The sequence below is a fragment of the Lemur catta genome, chromosome 6 (genome assembly GCF_020740605.2).
Source record: "Lemur catta isolate mLemCat1 chromosome 6, mLemCat1.pri, whole genome shotgun sequence".
Classification (NCBI taxonomy): Eukaryota; Metazoa; Chordata; class Mammalia; order Primates; family Lemuridae; genus Lemur; species Lemur catta.
The window spans coordinates 5,942,901-5,963,669 of NC_059133.1; the positions used below are offsets into that span (position 1 = coordinate 5,942,901).

The 20,769-nt window shown below is 54.4% G+C and overlaps 1 protein-coding gene across 1 annotated transcript; it reads left to right on the forward strand.

Annotated features, from left to right (window-relative positions):
* Window positions 1-577: 577 nt before the first annotated feature.
* On the forward strand, window positions 578-6,735 carry A4GALT (alpha 1,4-galactosyltransferase (P blood group)). Its single transcript, XM_045554743.1, has 2 exons — window positions 578-4,771; window positions 4,916-6,735. The coding sequence occupies exons 1-2, from the start codon at window positions 4,643-4,645 to the stop codon at window positions 6,020-6,022; spliced, it is 1,236 nt and encodes a 411-aa protein (XP_045410699.1). The 5' UTR covers window positions 578-4,642; the 3' UTR covers window positions 6,023-6,735.
* Window positions 6,736-20,769: the final 14,034 nt, after the last annotated feature.

The following is a 20,769-nucleotide window of genomic DNA, read 5'->3' on the forward strand; positions in this document are numbered from 1 at the left end:
CTGCCTTGTAGCCCAGCCTCCCTCTGCCTGGCCCTGCATCCCTCGCCCCCACGGGGACCCAGCGTGGCTCTCCGTGTCTCACCAGGCTGCCGAAGGAAACTCCGGGTGATGTGACCAAGAGTGATGGGGAGGGGAGGCCACTATGCCAAGTGGCCAGGGAAGGCCCTTCTGAGGAGGGGACCCCTGAAGCCGAGACTGCAAGACATCTGTGCACAGGGCGTGAGACCCGGTTCTAATCCCAGCTGTTTCTGACCTTCTTTGTGACTTTGGCTTAGTCACTCCACTCCCCTGAACCTTGGTTTCCTCCTCTGTGACTTGAGAACCGAGCTCCCTTCTTCACAAGGTGCCCTGAGGCTCCAAGGCAGAAACATAGAAAGGGAAGGGAATTGTAGTGGGGTGAACGGTGGCCTCAAAAAATGATAACGTAGCCTGAGTAACATGGCGAAACCCCTATCGCCACAAAAAATGAAAAAATTAGCCGAGCGTGGTCGGGTGCGCCTGCAATCCCAGCTGATCGGGAGGCTGAGGCAGGAGGATTGCTTGAGCCCATGCGTCTGAGGTTGCTGTGAGCGAGGCTGACACCACTGCCCTCCAGCCTGGACAACAGAGTGAGACCCTGTCTCAAAAAAAAAAAAAAAAAGAGGAAGAACATAACGTCCCTGTCCTAACCCTGGAACCTATGACTGTGACCTCATTTGGCTAGAGTCTTTGTAGATGTTCGTGGGGTTTTTTGGTGGGTTTTTTGTTTTTGGTAGATGTTATTAAGTTAAGGATCTGAGATGAGCAAATCATCCCAGATTACCTGTAAATCCAATGACAAGCGTCCTCAGAAGAGACGGAAGAGAAGACCCGTGTAGAAGGCCACACAAAGATGGAGGCAGAGATTGGGGTGATGTGGCCACAGCCCAGCAGTGCCTGGAGCCACCAGGCGCTAGAAGAGGCATGGAACGATCTTCCTCTAGAGGCTGAGCGGCAGTGTGGACCTACCGACACCTTGATTGTGGGCTTCTGCCCTCCAGAACTGCGAGACAATAAACGTCTGTGTTGAGACACTGGGTTTGTGGTTATCTGTTTGGCAGCTGCAGGAAGCTAATGCGGGAGCTTGAGCAAGGTCTGGTCCCCTCTGCGTCTGCTCTGTTCTGGGAGGAAGCTGTTGAGGTTTGTGCATCCTGCCGGGAGGCCTCCAAGGTGCAGGCCCTGCCTGCAGAGGGGCGGGAGGCCTGGGGTCCTGCCCTGACTCCACCCTGGCACTTCTGTGAGACCTTGCCTGCGTCCCTTGGCCTCTTGGGCCCTCTGTGTGTCCCCATCAGAACATCTGAATCTGCAAGAGCCCAGCTCGGGCCTCTGGGAGCCGCTCAGTCAGCACCCAGCCTGGAGGTGGGCTCAGTGGGGACCCGGGCTGACCACTCCCATGACTCTGTTTTGTTGAGTCATGGTCGGCCAGTGCTGAACTCGGGAACCCAGAGAGAGCCAGAGGGGCCTCTCCCCAGTGTGGGGGCAGCTGGGGCTACAGGCCACGACCAGGTGACGGGCAGCAGGTTGGGAGCCTTTTCTAGGCACAAGGGCCTGGCCAGCAGGGGTCTGGTCCAGCCTTGGGCCCTCTGTCTCCACTGCCATGAACTTGTCTTCAGCCCTCACTTCCATTCTGGCAACGGGCTGGAGCAGCAGAGCGACCGCTAACTGGGAATGTCCCCCGCTACAGGGCGGGAAGGGGCGAGCTGCAGGCAGGAGAAAGCAGCAGAGACGTGCCAGGCTCAGCTGACAGCCCCGGACTTGGGCTGCAGCTGCGAGGCCCACCCAGGGGCCCAGGAGCATGCTTTGGGCCTGAGGTCACACGGGTATTGGGCTCTGGCCAGCTTGGCCCCAGACACAGTTTCTATTCCTGGTTCTTGGGCTCCAACACCAAATATGGCGCGGCCCGAGTCTGGCACCCCCACCTGTGGTCTGGCGTGGTTTGGGTGGCACATCCTGCCCCTCACTGGGCCCAGACCCCACCCCACCCCACCCCACGGCAGCTCACCCCAGCGCTACGGGCCCCTGAAGCAGCCAGGGGCTCGCCCCACAGCTGACCAGCCGTCCAACTGTCCACGCGTCAGTGTGGTCCACATTGGGTTAAAGATACTCAGGACCAAAATAGCCCCTGTCCCTGCAGGAGAAAGACAGGGCAGGGGACACAGACTCTTGGTTACATCACAGCTCTGTGCTGCGGACCCTGCTGCAGATCCCAGGCAGCCTCCAGCTGTGACCCCAGCTTCTCTCTGGCTCAGTGACCTGCTCGTTCATCGACTCCCCTCACGGGTCACTTCCTGACTCGCTCACTTGTGGACTCGTTCCTGCCTCGCGGATCATTCGCTGGCTCACTCGGTCACTACGTATCCACCACGTACCGAGAGCCGGGCGCTGTTCTGCGGTTCCAGATGCTGAACAAAACAAAACTCACAAAACATACCTATCCTTACGGGATTTTCCAAGCAGATAACCCAAACGATGGGTAAAATGTGCAGTAAGAATTGGTGCTGGGGAGAGGACCCTGGAGAGGGGCAAGAAGGGATGGAGGGGTTGAAAATCTGTGGGGACCGGGGAAGGCCCCAGTGGGAAGGTGATTTTGAGTGAAGACCTGAGGGAGGGACATGCCCAGGGGCAGCGTGAGGTCCGGGAAAGAGCCAGGAGGCAGGTGTGGCCGGGACAGAGGCAGCGGGGAGAGGTGTGGGACACAGGGTCAGGGTGTGCGGGACACTCCAGGCCTGGGACCTGGGCCTCCACCATCACTCAGTGTCTGAGCAGAGGAGTGATGTGGGTGACTTGTGTTTTTAAAGTGTCCCCCTGGCTGCGGAGCGGGCAGCCAGCGCGTGGGCTGGCCGTGGACGGTTGCTGTGTTCCCGCTGGGTGTGCTCCGCTGGGCACCGGAGAGACGGTGCAGACCCGCACGGGACACTTGCGCCCGCAGTGCTTGCGGAGGTCCAGAGCTGCCGCCGCCTCCATCTGACTCTCTCTCCTCTTACCCCTGGCACTAGACCAAGTGCCACTTCCCCCAGGAAGCCACCGGGGAGTCCTCGTGGATGGTATTGTCCTTGTCTGCTTCCAGATGGCCCCCACCAGCCTGAGCGTTCCTCCCCTGGCCGGTGCAGGGCCCACCGTTCCTGAGGGTTCCCTGAGGGGCCGAGTGAGTGAATGAGTCAGTGAACAAGTGAGCCCAGGCCCGGCCAGCCTGTGTGGCCAGAGGGACGAGGCCCCTGAGAGCCAGCGGCCCGCCTCACTCTTTCTTCTCGCCGTCTTTTGCAGATGGATCTGCCGGCGCTGCCAGCGGGGGGACGGGCCGTGTTCACGCTGGCGGAGAAGTCTGGCTGCTGAGCCAGCACGTGTCTCCAGGAGGCCTGCGGTCCCTGCCTGTCTCCAGGGGGTCCCATCCTGTCCGCGATGGGCGGCCCGGGCTGGTCGGTTGCTGTCTTCAGTGTTCCCTGCCCTTGCCCCAGGGAGGGGCCCGGCCCCATTGCTGGAGCCCCAGGCTCCTGGCACCGCCCTCGGGCTGTGGATGAGACTGCGAGGGGGTTGACCCCTGCTCCCCTTAGCCGCACCCAGGCCCTCAACCTTTCTGTCCAAGTTTCCAGGCCCCTAAAATAGAAATGATGCAGCTGCCCCTGGGAGAGCTGAGGGCGGAGTGGGTGTGACATGTAGAAGGCACTGAGTGAGTGGCGGCAGGATCACTATTAATAGCTCAGGTCAAGGTGCCCTGAGATCCTCCCGCCCACCAGGTGCATTGGCAGTGCCCTTGCTCCAGGCAGGGTGGCGCGGTGGTGAGAGCAGAGACCCGAGCCGGGTGGCCTGAGTTCTCACCCCTGCCTTGACACTTGCTGTGGGACTCTGCACGAGGCACGGAACTTCTCTGGGCCTGCGTTTGCTTGTTGGTAGGGCGGGGCATGGTGATCGCCACCCCACAGAGGGGGGGGGTTAACAAGTTCACGTGTGTGAAATTCTTAGAGAGTCACCTGGCACGTACAGGATGGACGGCCAGTGCTTACTGCACCTGTGAAACTGTAACCCCTGGTGGGTTCCAGTGTTCCTGTCCTGCAGGCGGGAAGGCTGAGGCGCAGAGAGCTTTGTGGCCTGCCCCAGGTCACACAGCCCCACACCCAGGAGCACGGCCCACGCCTCTCCTGTTCCCCCAGCCACTCGGGGGTGGGGGGCACCTGGGTGTGTTCCTGGTTACTGGCCAAGTGGACATCGCCGGGCGAGAGTGAGGGTCCGGGGGCAATAGTACTGGTCAGGTCATGCACTGCAGCATAACCTCCCTGTCCCTTTTCCACTCCAGACCTGTGTCTACACAGCCCAGAGCCCAGGCTGGGGCCGCCGGGGGGCCAAGCAACCCTGTCACCTCTGGGGAAAGGGCTTTGGGATGCAGCCACATCCCACATGCCTGGAGCGAGCATCCTGTTATGCATGGCTATCTGTGCCAGCCCTAGCGAGCCAGCGCCCAGGCCTGCCAGAGCCCTGGGCTTCAAGCTGGCAGTCATCAAGGCTGCTTAGCAGTCTGCCTTCGGATGAACCCAGGCCTGGTTCGTGGAGCTGAGGGGTGCATGAGCTGGGCCTCAAATCCCAGGCTGCCAGCCCCAACAGGTGGAGGGGCCGGGCCTCGCCAGGGAGAATGCCCTATGTACCACGTGGCAAAGCCTTCGCTTCTGACAGTCCTTTGGGAGCTCACAGGTGTGCTTCAGAGGGCAAGAGTGTCCCTGCTCAGACCTCAGTCCATGGCCATTGTGCCCCCGTTTTACAGGTGAGCAGCTGGCGGGCCGGGATTCAAGCCCAGGCCCATCTGGCCCTGGAGCCTGTGGGCTCCAGCTGATTTCAGGGGAAGCATTTTTCTTGTGGGTTGGGAATGCCACCAGCCTGCCTAAATGGTGATGCCCCTCTCTTGCAGACCAGCCAGTTCCCGCTGGAGGCTCCTGGTGAGATCTGGAAGACCATGTTCAAGGCCCCCGATCTCCTGCTGTGGCTGCTGCAGGGCGCCCCGAGGCAGCGGGTCTGCACCCTGTTCATCATCGGCTTCAAGTTCACGTTTTTTGTCTCCATCATGATCTACTGGCACATTGTGGGAGAGCCCAAGGACCAAGGGCAACTCTATAACCTGCCTGTAGACATCCCCTGCCCCGCCTTGGCACCCCCCACCCCACCCTCCAGCACGTCCGCTCCAGGCAACATCTTTTTCCTAGAGACTTCGGACCGGACCAACCCCAACTTTCTGTTCATGTGCTCAGTGGAGTCGGCCGCCAGGACTCACCCTGAGTCCCAGGTGACAGTCCTCATGAAGGGGCTGCCCGGCGGCAACGCCTCCCTGCCCCGGCACCTGGGCCTCTCACTTCTGGGCTGCTTCCCTAACGTCCAGATGCTCCCGCTGGACCTGGAGGAGCTGTTCTGGGACACACCGCTGGCGGCCTGGTACGCGGCCGCACGGGCGCGGTGGGAGCCCTACCTGCTGCCTGTGCTCTCGGACGCCTGCCGGATCGCACTCATGTGGAAGTTCGGGGGCATCTACCTGGACACTGACTTCATCGTCCTCAAGAGCCTGAGGAACCTGACCAACGTGCTGGGCACCCAGTCCCGCTATGTCCTCAACGGTGCCTTCCTGGCCTTCGAGCGCCGGCACGCATTCATGGCGCTGTGCATGCGGGACTTCGTGGCCCGCTACAACGGCTGGATCTGGGGCCACCAGGGCCCGCAGCTGCTCACACGCGTCTTCAAGAAGTGGTGCTCGGTCCGCAGCCTGAGTGAGAGCCGCTCCTGCCGCGGCGTCACCACCCTGCCCCCCGAGGCCTTCTACCCCATCCCCTGGCAGAACTGGAAGAAGTACTTTGAGGACATCAGCCCCGAGGAGCTGGCCCGGCTGCTCAACGCCACCTACGCCGTGCACGTGTGGAACAAGAAGAGCCAGGGCACGCGCTTCGAGGCCACGTCCAGGGTGCTGCTGGCCCAGCTCCACGCCCGCTACTGCCCCACGACCCACGAGGCCATGAAGATGTACCTGTGAGGGGCTCACCAGGCCCCCGCCCCATGCACTCCTGATGGAAAGGGGTGCTCGGCCTCCTTCCCTTTGGGGCGAGGTGGCAGGGCCTGGGACAGGGAGGTGTGAGCTGGGGCCGCTGGCCCGGCCAGGCTGTTGAGTTGCTGCTGGAGCACCACAGCAGGCCCTGGGGACAGCCCTTTCAAGCCGGGGAGGCTGTGGAACACCCGTGGGCCAGTGCCCTGTCTCGGGCCAGTGCCCACAAGTAGCTCCAGAGCCAGCTGGAGTGAGCTCGGTGAGTGTCCCAGGCCTTCTAGATGACAGGCAAGAGTGGACCCAGAGCACCTCCCCATGGTGCACCAGGTGAAGCCAGGCCCTGGGGCGGAGGTGCCACTGAGGGGAGCTTGGAGCAGCCCGTGCAAAGGAGACAGGAGGGAGGGGAGGAGGCAGCTGGTGGGAGGGCGGCACAAACCCAGCCCCAGGGCCCAGGGGTAGGCAGGTTTTCGGAGGGGGTGGGCAGGGGCAGAGGCGGCCAGAGCTGGCTGGGAGCTCTTTGCAGGGAGTCCCCTCCTGCCCCGCCCCCCGTCCTTTCTGCTTTCCAGAGATGCTGCAAGAGGGACACGGGTCGGCTGCCCACCCCCGTGGGCGTGGGGACATGGAGGCTCTTTTGGCTCAGGAGAAGCATTTTAAAGACCTCACCCATTATAAACATATGAGAATAATAAATATGATAAAAGTGACCCGCTGACAGCTAGTGCTTTGTGGTTGGTGCCTCACATTCATGCACACAGCCTTTGTCAGCTCTGCTCTGATGGGGAAGCAGCTGGGACGGGCTGGTGGGGACTTCGCCAAGGTCATGCAACCTGCCTGCAATGGAAGGGCTCAGGACCTGGTCGCAGCCCCACGTGTCCTGGGGACGGGACAGGACTGGCTGCCACTGTGGTGGGGGCGGGAGGAGCTGCTTTTCCCACCTCATTTTCCACGGCTCACAAACACCTAGGTTGGGTCACAGCAGCACTCTCACCCCCACCCCATAATAAGCCTGAATGTTTTAACCTAAATGGGGCCAAACGAGGACACCAAGGAGCCCACCGCCAGGGCAGGGGCAAGCTGCCGCCAGTCCTCGGAGGGGTCCCCGTGAGGGAGGCATGAGGTCCTGTGGGGTCCCTCCGGCCTCACCCGGGATGCCTGGCCAAGATCCCAGGAGAGGCCTCAGCCGGTTGGCATCGTAGAAGCTGCCACAGGCTGGAGAAGCCCTCCCCCCAGAGACACTGGGGCTCAGCAGGCTGCTCTTTGGCGCCCTCTGAATTCTGCCCGCAAAACCCTCTCGGGCAGCCTGGTGAGGAGGTGAGCTCCCTGGCTCTACGGGTATTCAAGAACAGTGATGTTTTTGTGAAAACAATGGATTGCAAGTCAATTATTTCTCCAACCACAACATCATTTCACCTCTTTAAAATTTTTTTTTAGAATGAGCAGGCTTTACTTTAATAATAAGTATAATATTAATATCTGTAACTATATTTACACAAGCGAGATGCCCTTTAGAGTCGAGCGTTGTTTAATTAGTCACACGCTGTGACATTGTAGAGTGAGTGCCTACTATGTGCCGGCTACAGAGATGAAACACACACTTGGCCCCCTTCACCCTAAGCTCTTCTCTGGCTCCCTGTTGCCTATGGAACAAAGTCTGGGCCCAGCATTCAAGGCCTTCCATGATCTGGCTCCACTTCCCTCTATAGCCTTGAACATCCACACTAAACTGCATACTCTCGGCTCCCCTCCCCATGCGCACAGCAGTGTGTTGTTAGTCCTTATGTTTTTGCCAAGCTGCCTGCACTGCCCTTCCCACCCGTCTTCAACACCTTCCCCCTGTTCCCTCCCACAGGGCCGATGCCCCCTCCAGGAAGCCTTCGCTGACTGCCCCTCCAGCCCCACGGCTCCCAGGCATCCATGATCGTTGGACTGTTGGCCTGTCCCCTCAAAGGTCAAGTCCCTCTCAGGTCATTCCTGGGGTTGGGCTCAGCCTCCCACAGGGGCATCCAGGTGGCTCTGTGGGGGGCTCAAGAATTTCCTTTTGGTCCATGCAGAGCTAAGGGCCCAGAAGGGACCAGCTCTAGTAAAGCAACATAAAAGATTAGTTTTCCAAAGAGCATTGAGGTACTGTGAGAGGTATATTCAGTTTCAATGTAGAATAAAACTCGTGTCTCTACAAAAATGCTCCACCGTTCACATCATCATGAAACATTTCATAAGGTCTGATTGTGCCGGTCTTAGAATTGAGAAGGACTCGTCCCAGGACTGACTTCCACTGGGGTGGAACCGCAGCTCTGCCCAGGTTGTGGCTGTGTGACCTTAGGCAAGTCCCCTGATCTCGCTGAGTCTCAGTTTCCTCATCTGTAAGATGCAGATGGCCTTGACCTCTCAGGGACGGGATGAATGAAATCGTGTGCATAAATGTCTGCAGCTTGGCTTGGGGCGGAGCAGGTAGGCAGGAAGTGCCAGGAGGACGCTGTTGACTTGATACCAATAGCCAGAGGAACCCCAGTTTTGTTCAGCTCTCAGGTAGCCTTGGGCTGTAGAGGAAGTGGGGCCCTCCCCAGGCCCTGGGGGTGAATCTCAATTGCTCTAAGCCAGTGCAGTCCGCTCCCTTTGCTAGTAATCAGAGTGGAAAGGGGCATGTTTGTCATTCTGGCCAATGAGAGTTAGGGGAATCAGCTGGCAAGGCGGGGTTCTGAGAGCATTTTCATAGACACAAGGGAGGAACGTTTCTTCTCTGCCTTTTGCATGAGGGTGTGATGCTTGGAACAATGGTAGCATCTTGAGGTCATGAGGGGACAAACCTGAGACCAAAAGTCAATGCTCTGGATCCTTGAAGACAGGAAAATGCTAACCAGCTGCTGAATTAACCAACCCTGCTGGCACCAGACTCCTTGCGGTGTGTGGCAGCTGCCGTTGACTGTCTCTAGTGTCCAGTCTTCTGTTGATCCTCTTAGAACATACTGAGTTCTAGCAGGACACACAGCCTCGAGCGGCCGTGTGACTAAGCCCAGGCCAGGGGGATGTGAGCAGAGTGATGTGTACAACTTCTGGCCTATCTCTGTACAGGCATTTGCCTTGGGCACACTCTTCCCTGCCTTCCCCTGGCTGGAACATTGCAGCAACTGCAGCACTTTTTAGAGCACACTTTGTGGATGGCAGGGTGGCCCCATTGGCCCTGGGGCACTTACCTTGGGACTGTGATGTGAGACAGAAACAATCTCCTGCCTATTTCAGCCACTCTATTCTGGGGTCCTTTTGTTACAACAGCCTACGGGGTTCCTTAACCAACATATCACGTGAGAGAGTGAGTCCCCTCATAGTTTCAGCCACTCTCAGTCGTTTCTGGCAGCCGGCAGCCTCCTCTCTGATCCTGTTTCTCTCCTGGAAGCTGGTGGGAGCTGGGCCTGGGTTCCAGCATCAGGTGATGGACTCCGGCTGTGGGGACCGTCTTCCCTCTGAGCTCACGTCTCTCCCACCACCTTGGCCTCCTCCGGCTGCTGTGATCCCCCCACCCCCGGGAAGTGGCTGCGCCTCCCCGCCCGCCCGCCCGCAGTAGCGCAGCCCACACCTGCGTGCGGGCCTGTGGTCGGTGCCGAGCCTGGGCCCGCCCAGACCCCAGCCTCACAGCGGAATTCCCAGCATGCCTCGCACTGGGGGGGGTCCAAGTTAGGACAAGCAGAGACATAGGAACAAGTGAACCACGAAACCAGACTTCCAGGAACAAAGCCCCAAATTGCCCCCCTACCCTCAGTCCCAGGCCCACTGACGGAGGACGTTACGATTTAATATTTGAACAAGAAGTTGGATGTTGATACACCAGCAAGGGGGAATTATTAACAGATCCCCTACCCACGAGTGGCTGGGAAGGCGACTCCCCCGCTTGCCTGTGCCTGGACAGCCTGCCTGCCTGGGGCCCCTGCCAGGCCACCCGCACCCGCTGCCCCCCAGCACATACACTGTATCCTCTGAGACAGACCCCATCTTTTCAGCGATTTGCCTCCCGGCTGGAGTCGTCCCACCTGAGTTCCAGGAGGTCATGCCACCCTATTGGACCTGCTCTCTCTGGGTAGCGAGGTGTCTGAGAGGACAAGAGCGTGATGATGGCCTGCTCTGCCCGGGGAGATTCCTGCTGGGTTGTGGGTGAAACCCACGCAACCGTCCTCTCCTGTGCTGCTGAGCAGGGGGCAGCCTCAGCCTGGCCCCAGCGTGACCTAAAGTCCCCAGATGTGATCCGCCCCAGGCTGAAATATTCAGAGGCTGCTCATTCCACTTGACTCCCGGAGGAAACACCAGGGGTTGATGATGGTGGAGCCTTAGTGAGAAATGACAAATTTGTATCCCCAAGATCCTACAAGATAACATTCAAAATATAAATGGTGATGTCCTGCAACAATGTGAATGTACTTAACACGCCTAAACTGTACACTTAAACATGGCTAAGAGGATACATTTTATGTTGTGTATATTTTACCACAATTAAATTAACAGAATAAAATAATAATGAGATGGGAAGCATGAGGTCAGGGGGCACCATGGCAAAGTCAGTGGCTGAACTTGAAACCCATCTGACATATATGTGTCAATGTTAACTGTGCTTCAAAGACAAATCACAAACCTAAAGTTCCTCAGATTTCAGGGAAATTGAAGAGCCTTCCTTCTTTGCCTTTAGCAAGCCACTATTTTACTAGCAGCATGAAACTTTCTCATGACAAAACCTTTCTTGAGCAAGAAAAACCCATGACTCCATGGATAATTGCCTACTCACTGGGGGGAAATGATGATGACAATGATGACATCTTAGTTTATCTGGGTTGCTGTAACAGAATACCTTAGGCTGGGAATTTATAAACAACCGAAATTTATAGTTTGCAGTCCTGGAGGCTGGGGTGCCCAAGGTCAAGGCCCCAGCAGATTCGGAGTCTGGTGAGGGGTACCTCATAGATGGTGACTCCTGGCTGTGTCCTCACATGGTGGAAGGGACAAACAAGCTCCCTTGGGCTTCTTTTATAAGGGCACTAATCCCTTCGTAAAGGTGGAGCCCTCATGACCTGATCACCTTCCCAAAGCCCCACCCCTTCATACTGTTACCGAAAACTCGGCACTTGTCCATGAGGCTGAATCAGAAGAATGAAGACAAGTAGTTTTGGGGAGGAGGAAGGAGAAGTCAAAGGAGGAAAAATGGTAGGCCTTCTTGTCTCAAAATTCCAAATTTCCTGAACATTCATAGAAATACAGAGCTTTTAAAGGATGGGTTCTCAGCTTCAGGCAATTGCTAGTCAGCTACAGCTAATAATTCTGATCATCCCATCTCTGCTGCAGACAATCTCCTGACCTCCGCCCAGGAACTCCCTTTACCAGGTCAGGCTGGGCCATCTCCTGCTGCACAAATAAACAAAAGACTTGCCCGGCCCTGCTCCCCCAGCCACTGGCCTGGGGCAGGGATGCAGGCTCTAGTCCTCAAAAAGGAGAGGAGGATGTTTTAAAGAGACAGAAAATACTTTTCCCTGGAGAGAAGCACCCCATCTGAAAGGGGCCCCAGCCTTAGGTGCCCCTTGAACCAGCTACCCAGCTTCCCTGTGCTCAGACCCCTGTCCTTGGCTGATGCTGTCCTGTCACCTCCTCCCCCATTTCTGCCCTGCCTGAGCCTCCTCATTCTGCTTCCTGTCCCAGGGAAGTCCCCGCCTGCCCGAAAAGCCAAATAAGCCTAAATATTTCTTCACCAGAAAATGCAACAGCCCAGCCATGCTGGGAAAACAAGTCTTTTTTTTTTTTTTTTTTTTTGAGACAGAGTGTCGCTTTGTTGCCCTGGCTAGAGTGAGTGCTGTGGCATCAGCCTAGCTCACAGCAACCTCAAACTCCTGGGCTTAAGCGATCCTACTGCCTCAGCCTCCCGAGTAGCTGGGACTACAGGCATGCGCCACCACGCCCGGCTAATTTTTTCTATATATATTTTTAGTTGGCCAGATAATTTCTTTCTATTTTTAGTAGAGACGGGGTCTTGCTCTTGCTCAGGCTGGTCTCGAACTCCTGACCTTGAGCGATCCACCCGCCTCGGCCTCCCAGAGTGCTAGGATTACAGGCGTGAGCCACCTCGCCCGGCCAGGAAAACAAGTCTTTAAAAAAAAATTCAGAATCAAAAAACCCCCATATGACTCTGTGATGTTTTGATAAAAGGGAAAACAATAGTATTTCATAAGCTGGATTTCTGACCATTGTAAAATAGTCATAAATGCTCCCAACTTTCCAGAGACTGAAAGGAAAATTCAAGAGCTTCTTACTTTCCATAAATGTAGTCTAACCTTAGTTCGATTACAGGAGGTCAGAACTGAGGTTGAGGGAAAACAGTTCACATGAAGAAAAGGAAAGAAAAGATCAGCCCCCAGTCCAGAGCCTAGAAGCTGACGAGGCCTCAGCCCAAACCAACCGTCTCATGCTGTAACAACAGGACCTCAGGACTGCGAGTGCTGTCGGTCTCCTGATCTAGCTACTACATCCCTGGACGAGCACACATCCTCCCATCTGAAAACAGCCTGCAAGTTAACATACAGTATCAGATGTGGAAACAAACACTTGCAATTCACAATGACCGAAAAAGGTAGAGTTGTGTTTCCCTCTGAGGCCACAGGTGGGCATCAGGGCTCAAAGGTTGATCTGCTTCCCAAAGTCATCCAAACACCCCAGGCTCCTGCAACCCTGCTCTGCCCCTTTAACACTCAGCTTTCATCTCATGGTCCAAAGCAGCTGCCCCAGTCCTGCCATTGCACCCACACTCAGCCAACATACCTTTCCCAGAGAACGCCCTCACTCCCATCACTTCTGCTCTTATCCAGTAAGCTAGACCTTTCTTCCCTCAGTTGCCAGGGGAGCTGGGAAAAACAGTCGCTAGATGGGGAGCAGGTGTCAAGCTAAAAAGTCTGCTGCTGTATATGACAGAAGAATGGGTACTGGGGAGAAGCTAACCATGTCTGCTCAGAGCTTTCCTGTGGGAAGGTGCCGGCCATGGCATGGCGTGGTTTCCCAGATGCAACGTGCAAAAACATGAAGAATGTTGCATTTTGTTTTATTTGGAACTAACTAGCATCTTGGGCACAATTCCACTTTGTTGTTAATGCCAAAACCACATCCCAACACAAAAATGTAACAGTTTTTGGATTTTGCTGCTGGTTTGGATGGTGGGCTCTGGGCCCTCTTTCTATGAGCCATGTGGCTGCAGGCAAGTTACCTACCGGCTTGTGCCTTGGTTTCCTCATCTGTACAATAGGAATAATAATTGTTCCTGCCTCATTTGATTGTTGTGAGAGTGCATGTGGTGGCAGTCAGCATAGTCCTGGACACGTAGGAGAGGCTCCATAAACACTGTCATTTCTGTTATTCCTCTGCCACCTGAGCCACCAGTCCCATCTCTGAGTCTCAGCTTCCTCATAGGTGCAATCAGGGGTCCGGTAGCAAATCTCCAAAGATGGCTCCTAACAATTCCTCTCCTCTGCACATACATGCCACTTCCTTCTATCAGGATGTGGAACTTGGCCAGGCGCGGTGGCTCAGGCCTGTAATCCTAGCACTCTGGGAGGCCAAGGTGGGAGGATTGTTTGAGCTCAGGAGTTCAAGACCAGCCTGAGCAAAATTGAGACCTCCATCTCTACTAAAAACAGAAAAAAGATTACCAGGGTAACTAAAAAAAAAAGAAAGAAAGAAAGAAAGAAAAAATTAGCTGGGTGTGGTATCATGTGCCTGTAGTTCCAGCTACTCCAGAGACTGAGGCAGGAGGGTCGCTGGAGCCCAGGAGTTTGAGATTGCTGTGAGCTAGGTTGATGCCACGGCACTCTACCCATTGAGAGTCTGTCTCCAAAAAAAGAAAGATGTGAAACTTACATCTAACCCCCCATGTCTGGCCTGGGCATGGGGCGGTGGCAGAGTGATGGTGTGCTACTTCTGATCTGATCTTTAAGAGAACAGGAAGTTCCCACTTTCTTTCTCAGAACTCAAAGGTCACACTGTGAAGAAGCCCACACAGCTGCATGCACAGAAAGGCCCATGAGGAAGGTAAAAGAGGCCCCCAGCCAGCCAGCTGTCCCTGCTGAGCTTCCCAACTCGGAAGGGGACTTTCCAGCCCAGCCAAGTTATCCCAGCTGATGTCGGATGGAGCTGAGAGATGATCTTGCCCAGCCCACAAAATTGCAATATTGGAATGATCTTTGTTTTAAGCCACTAAATTTGGGGGTGGTTTTTTATGCAGCTGTAGATGACCAGAAGACAGTTTGGCATGTGGAGGTAGAATGCTGCAGAAACAAAAAATCCATGGTTTGAGGACCGGACAGTAGGAAGGGCTTCAAAGAAACTGTGAGTGAAAGCTTAGAGAACAGTGAGGAAATTACTACTAGGTGCTGAAGAAAATAGGTCCCAGCTGGCCAGGCGAGGTGGCTCACGCCTGTAATCCCACACTCTGGAGGGCTGAGGCGGGAGGATCCCTTGAGCTCAGGAGTTCAAGACCAGCCTGAGCAAGAGCAAGACCCCGTCTCTACTAAAAATAGAAAAATTACCCAGGCATGGTGGCACATGCCTGTAGTCCCAGCTACTCGGGAGGCTGAGGCAGGAGGATCGCTTGAGCCCAGGACTTTGAGGTTGCAGTGAGCTAGGCTGACACCACAGCATGCTAGCCCAGGTGACAGTGTGAGACTCCATCTCAAACAAAACAAAGAAAATAGGACCCAGTTATGTAACCTGAGTTAGATAAACCAGAACACCTCTATCCACCTCACCAGTGAGGGAAGGATTCCTGCTATAGGGTTACAGCAACAGCTGAACACAAGACACCTGACTCTGGACAGAAGCGATCCACAACAGTCTATGAGCCACATATAGTTTAGGGGAGGAGGACACTGTATGCCACACACGGCCACACAGGGCTTGTGCTCGGGAACAGAGTGAATAAGAGGGGCTGTGGGAGGCAGGCTTTGTAGTACCAAGAGGCTGAGCTGCCCCCCGGGTCCACATGTGATTGGCTTGTTTGTAGAAGTCCATGGTTTGGCAGGAACTGAAACTCACTAAGGTAATCAGAAGCTACCAAGAAGGTACTTTCCAGGCAAGTTCGTTGTTTTGTTCTGGTACTGCCCCCGCAGCCACAGCAGTGCGCGCTAGAGAAGAGGGTCTATGACATGAAACAGGGGATGCCAAGGGCTCAGGAGCTGGGATCCCCTTCCAGGGTGTCTCAGAGCTTGTAGAAAATGAGCAGGTCAATTCAGGCCACCTCTGGTCTCTCTGAGGATAAAATTCATACTCTATCCATCACACCAGGGGGTTTCAAGCTTTCACCCAAAGCCCCGCCCTGTGAATACCCGGGAGACCCATAAAAGTCGCAGACCTCAGATAAGGATGAAAATACTTGCCATCATTTTCATGCTACTGTGTAAAAACCTGCAACATTCATCGCTTCAATGAGCAGGGTAAGGTGTGGATGCCTCCAGAGCCCTGTCTGTCCTGACCTGGGTAGTCAGAGCCGCTGGGCTGGACCCCCTCTGTGCAGGGCACTTTTGCCATGTTATTTATTCAATCACTATTTACTGAGGGCTACTCCACACCAGTCCCTGGCACAGGGAGGTAGCCCATGGGGCCATGCTGCCTGGGTCTGAATCAAGTTCAGCTGTGTGATGCTGAGTGCGTAGGTCACTGGCCTCAGTTTCGTCTTCTGTGGAACGGCAGTAATACAGACTTTCACCTTCCAGAGTGGTCAGGAGGGATAGATGAATTAAGGCGTGTGTACAGTGCCCGGCATGTAGCAAGCACTATCATTTCTTTATTACTATTATTTGATCAATGGATGGATGACAAAATTGTAAGGTAGATAGGAAAGGCCATGATTAAGCCCATTGTACAGATGAGAAAAATTGAGGCTTGGAGACATTAAAAAGGTTGCCAGGAACAGAATAGGTATAATGATTCCCATTTTACAGACAAATAAGCTCAGGGAGTTAAGTAACCAGCTCAAGGTCAATGTCAGTGTAAAAGCCAAGCCAAGATCCCTCTGGCCCAGGCCCCACCTCTGCTCTCAGTAACAGTCCCCTCTTTGGAATTCTGCACTAATGGGGCAGTATTTCACAGAAGGCACAGATGGCCCCAGTGACAGATGGCACCAGTGACAGGAAAGGCCCTGGTCACCATTGCCCAGGAGGACAGGTGGCCTGAGATAGCACAGGTCATGCAACAGCTTGTACTCCTCCAGCAGGATCCACCTGGGCCTCACCTGCTCAAGTCTCACCTGCTCGGGCTCTGCAGGAAGTCCCCTGGGAAATGCTGGCTCACCCCACAGTTTGTGCTTGGGAACACCATTCCTCCCACCCCCACTGGGCTGGATGCAAGGTGGGGTTGGACCTGCAGACCCCCAGCACCCCACCCTCACCTGGCAGCTCCCTGGCTGGAATAGAAGGGCCTGGCTCTGTGCCTGAAACGAGCGCTTCCTTTGGGGTTAAGGTAGTTAGCAGGCCAGGTGCGGCAGCTCACCCTGTAATCCTAGCACTCTGGGAGGCCCAGGTGGGAGGGTCCCTTGAGATCAGGAGTTTGAGACCAGCAAGAGCAAGATCCCATATCCACTAATAATAGAAAAAAGTAGCCGGGCCTGGTGGTGAGGGCCTGTAGACCCAGCCACTCGGGAGGCTGAGGGAGGAGGATCATTTGAACCCAGAAGTTTGAGGTTGCTGTGAGCTAGGCTGATGCCATGGCACTCTAGCCCTGGTGACAGAGCGACAGCGCGAGACTCTGTCTCAAAAAAAAAAAAAAAGTAGGTAGCTGCTGGAACTTTCTCAGGAATAGAAATGTCACCCTGAGGGGAAACTATTAATATAAAAGAAGTTAACAGGTAGAATACAGAAGGGAAGGGGCTGGGTGTGTTTCTTGATTTTCATAAAAGGAAGCAGTGTGTTTGGAAGGGAAGGAGGAGGAAGGGGAAGGAAGAAAGCTCCAGAGTGGGCCACCTTCCTTGTGCCCGGCCCTGTCCTCAGCACTGACCAGCACGCCCTCACTGAACCTGGGGATGCGCCCCCAAGGCACTTGGCGTCCCCTGCGGGGTGGGCACCAACTTGGCCTCCATTCAGGTGCGCTGTCCCCAGCATCAGGTTCCCTGGGGCGCTGGAGAGCCCGTGTGACCCTCCGATGCTGAAGGCACAGACTCAGGGGCCGCAGCTCAGCGAGGAGAGGGGACTCGGTGGTGAGCGCCCCAGGCTGCTGCCCCCGCCCAGGGCCCTCCGTGTCCCCAGCCCTGCCCGCCCGCGGGCCTCGGGTCTCCTTAGCCCTCGCCCGGACACCCTTCTGCACCCATCAACTCTTCCTCCCAGGCCTCCCGGGAGCCTCCGCTGCCTGTCCAGCCCACCCTGGGCGGGGTCCCCGCTCTCTCCTCGGGTTTCCGTGCAGCCCCGCGGCCCAGGTGCTGCACCGACCGCGGGGTCTGAGGCCTCTTCCCCACCAGGCGAGCAGCCGGGTGACCCCAACAGCTCCCGGAGCAGCGCGAGCCCCACGGACACACGCCCCTCCCAGAGAGGCCCGAGGTGGGCACGGGAAGGGGTAGACGGAGCCGAATTTGGGGCTGAGAGCTGGGGCGGGGGCGGGTTGGGGTGAGAGTACAGACTGGGTGGAGGGGCGGCAGGACCCAGGCCCTGGGAGCCTTTTCCTGGCTCGGGGGCGCCCCCTGGGGGCCGAAGCCTCCCTTCAAGAGCGCCCCCACTCCCGATCTCTGGGCGAGGGACGCCACCCTAGCCCGGGTCTCCCCTGCCCCGCCGTCCCCCATCTCTCCCCAGAGCCGTCGCGGTCGAGGGGTACCGGCTGGGGATCCGTGGCGACCGTGCGCCTCCCAGGGACAAAGGGAGGGGGAGGTCAGAGGGGTTGACACCCGGCCGACCCAAATCCTCTACAGACCACGGCTTTCCGTCCTGGACTTCTCTCCCCACGCTGGATGGACACATGCACACCGTGGGCGCACACACACGTGCAGCGTGCACACACCCGATGCACGGCCCACTACAGGCATGCAAACATGCGTGCACATGTGCACACAGACCCGCACCCGCAGGCTCACACACCTACACGCGCACGCATGTGCGCACACACGCAGACACACTGGCTTCTGCCCGCCTCACCTCACCTGGTTCACCCCCGGGCTGGTCGGTACCCCTGCCCCTCGCAGACTGGGGTGTGTCCCCCCAGGCCCTGGCTTAAGGCTTCTGGGCTGCTCAGGTCAGCAGCAGTAGGTCCTTGTTAGTATTCCCAGGGGAGAATGGGGTCGATAGTGGGCTTCTGTGGCCTTACCTTAACCCAGAGTGAGTGGCTCTGATGGTGGCATCTTAGGTCCAGTGACAGGCAGTGAGGCTCTCATGAGTCTCTCTCTCCCCAACCGTATTTATTGAGTAATTCACTTCCCCTCCTCCCCAATTTGAAATGCCATCTTTATATTTAGGTCAATTTCTGGACTCTCAAGTGATCCGTTTGATGCCATTCTGCATTGATTGACAGAACCAATTTTTTTTTTCATAAAGGAATAAAGTAAAACTTTCTGTAGGGTTTCTGCCCTTCTTCACTCCGCTGTTCTGTTTTCCTGGAAATGATTTTCATCAACACTTAGATCTCAGGCCCCAGAGGAAGGAGACAGTCTCACCTGATTGGTGAGTTGGGAGGAGGAATTGGGCACAGGGCCCGTCTCTCCCTCCTGCTACCAGAGAGCCCCTGTCACTCCTGCCTAATGACATTCACAGCTGTGGCAGGGTGGGGAAAGTCTGTCCATCTCTGGGATTTTTTTAATAGACTTAAATTTTTTAGAGCAATCTTAGATTTACAGAAAAATGAGTAGATACTACAGAGTTCCCACATACCCTGTGTTCCTCACTCATAATTTCCCCTGTTATTAACATTAGAGTGGTGCATTTGTTATAATTGCTGGAATAATATTGATATACCATTATTAACTCAAGGCCATAATTTACATTAGAGTGCACTGTTTGTGTTGTACAATGCGTGATGTCATGCATCCACCATTACATCACTCAGAATCATAGGGAATAGTTTCTCTGCTCGCTCTAAAATTCCACCATGCTCCACCCAGTCATCCCTCTCTCCCTCCCCTGGGACCTTTGGCAACCACTGATCTCTGTACTATCTCTATAGGTTTGCCTTTTCCAGAATGTCTTATGGTTGGAATCATGTAGTATATAGCCTTTTCACACTGGCCTTCTTTGACTAAGTGATATATATTTAAAGTTCTTCCATGTTTTTTTGTGGTTTGATAGCTCATTTCTTTTTAGCACCAAATAATAATCCATTGTCTGGGCTGGTAGGGGACTGTAGCGGTATTTACAGCTAATTGATCACAACCAGTTTCAGATTCCTTTGTTCCTTCTCCACTCCCACCGCTTCACTTGACTATCCTTTAAATAAAGGAAAAAGAAAAAATATTTATAAAATTTTTTAAAAAAGAAAAAGAAAAAATATATTCCATTGTCTGGATATACATCATTTCATTATCAGTTCACCTATTGAAGGACATCTTGGTTGCTTTCAGTTTGGGGCAACTACGAATAAAGATGCTATAAACATTAATATGCAGGTTTTTGTACAGACACAAGTTTCCCAATCAGTTGGGTAAATAACTAAGAGTGTGATTTCTAGGTCACATGGTATGACTATGCTTAGCTTTGTAAGAAACTGCGGAGCTGTCTTCCAAAGCAGCTGCACTGTTTTGCATTCCCCCAGCAGTGAGTGGCAGTTCCTGTTGCTCCGTGTCCTCACCATATTTTGTACTGTTAGTCTTTTGGATTTTAGCCATTTTCATAGATGTATGTGGTACTTGTTTTCATTTGCAATGCCCTACTGTATATGATGTTGGCCATCTTTTCATGTTTATTTGCCATCTGTATATCTTCTTTGGTGAGGTATCTCTTCAGATCTTTTTTTCATTGTTTATTGGGTTGTTGGTTTTCTTGCTGAGGTTTGTTTTGTTTGAGAAGGGGTCTTGCTGCTGCGTTGTCCAGGCTGGACTGGAACTCTTGGGCTCATGTGATCCTTGTGCCTCAACATCCCAGTAGCTCGTGTTCTTGTTGAGTTCTTCGTATATTTTGGATACAAGTCCTTTATCAGATACATGTTTTACAAATATTTTCTCCCAGTCTGTAGCTTGTCTTTTCATGCCCTTAATTGAGTTCTGTTTGAAGAAGGCCACTGCTGCCACCGCCTAAGCCTCACCCTGGAATCCAGCTTCCAGCAGTAACAGAAAGATATGCCCCTCTCACCTCCCTAAGACCTGGTCCTCTCAGCTGTTTTAAGCTTGGGCAGGGGGAAAGGGTCATCGTATTGAGCTCCTGAAACCCTAATATTTACTACCTCAAGTGTTGTTACGCAGACCAAATGATTTCGTTCTTATAAAGCCCTTGGAACATAGGCTGGAGCATATTAAGGGCTGAAGTCCTTAGATAACAATATTCATCATAATAACTCTAACATTACATCTGTTAATAGCTAATGAGTCAGTCCTTCCTCATTACTCTTCCTCTTCAGAATTTTCCTAGCTATTTTCACACATTTACTCATCTAGATGAATCATTTGATTAACTTTTAAAATATCCTGTTGAGATTTTATTAAATGCATAATTAATTTAGAGAAAAGTTGAACTTTTTGATATTGGGCTTCTCATACCAGAATAAAGCCTGGATTTTTTTTTTTTTACTCAGATCTTCCTTTATGCCCCTTTTCTTCATAT

What these genes read in the sequence shown, in the direction of transcription:
- A4GALT (XM_045554743.1), top strand. Translation starts at nt 4,643, where the DNA reads ATGCCCTATGTACCACGTGGCAAAGCCTTCGCTTCTGACAGTCCTTTG. An exon ending in ATTGTGCCCCCGTTTTACAG is followed by an intron (nt 4,772 to 4,915) that starts GTGAGCAGCTGG and finishes CCTCTCTTGCAG; the next exon opens with ACCAGCCAGTTCCCGCTGGA.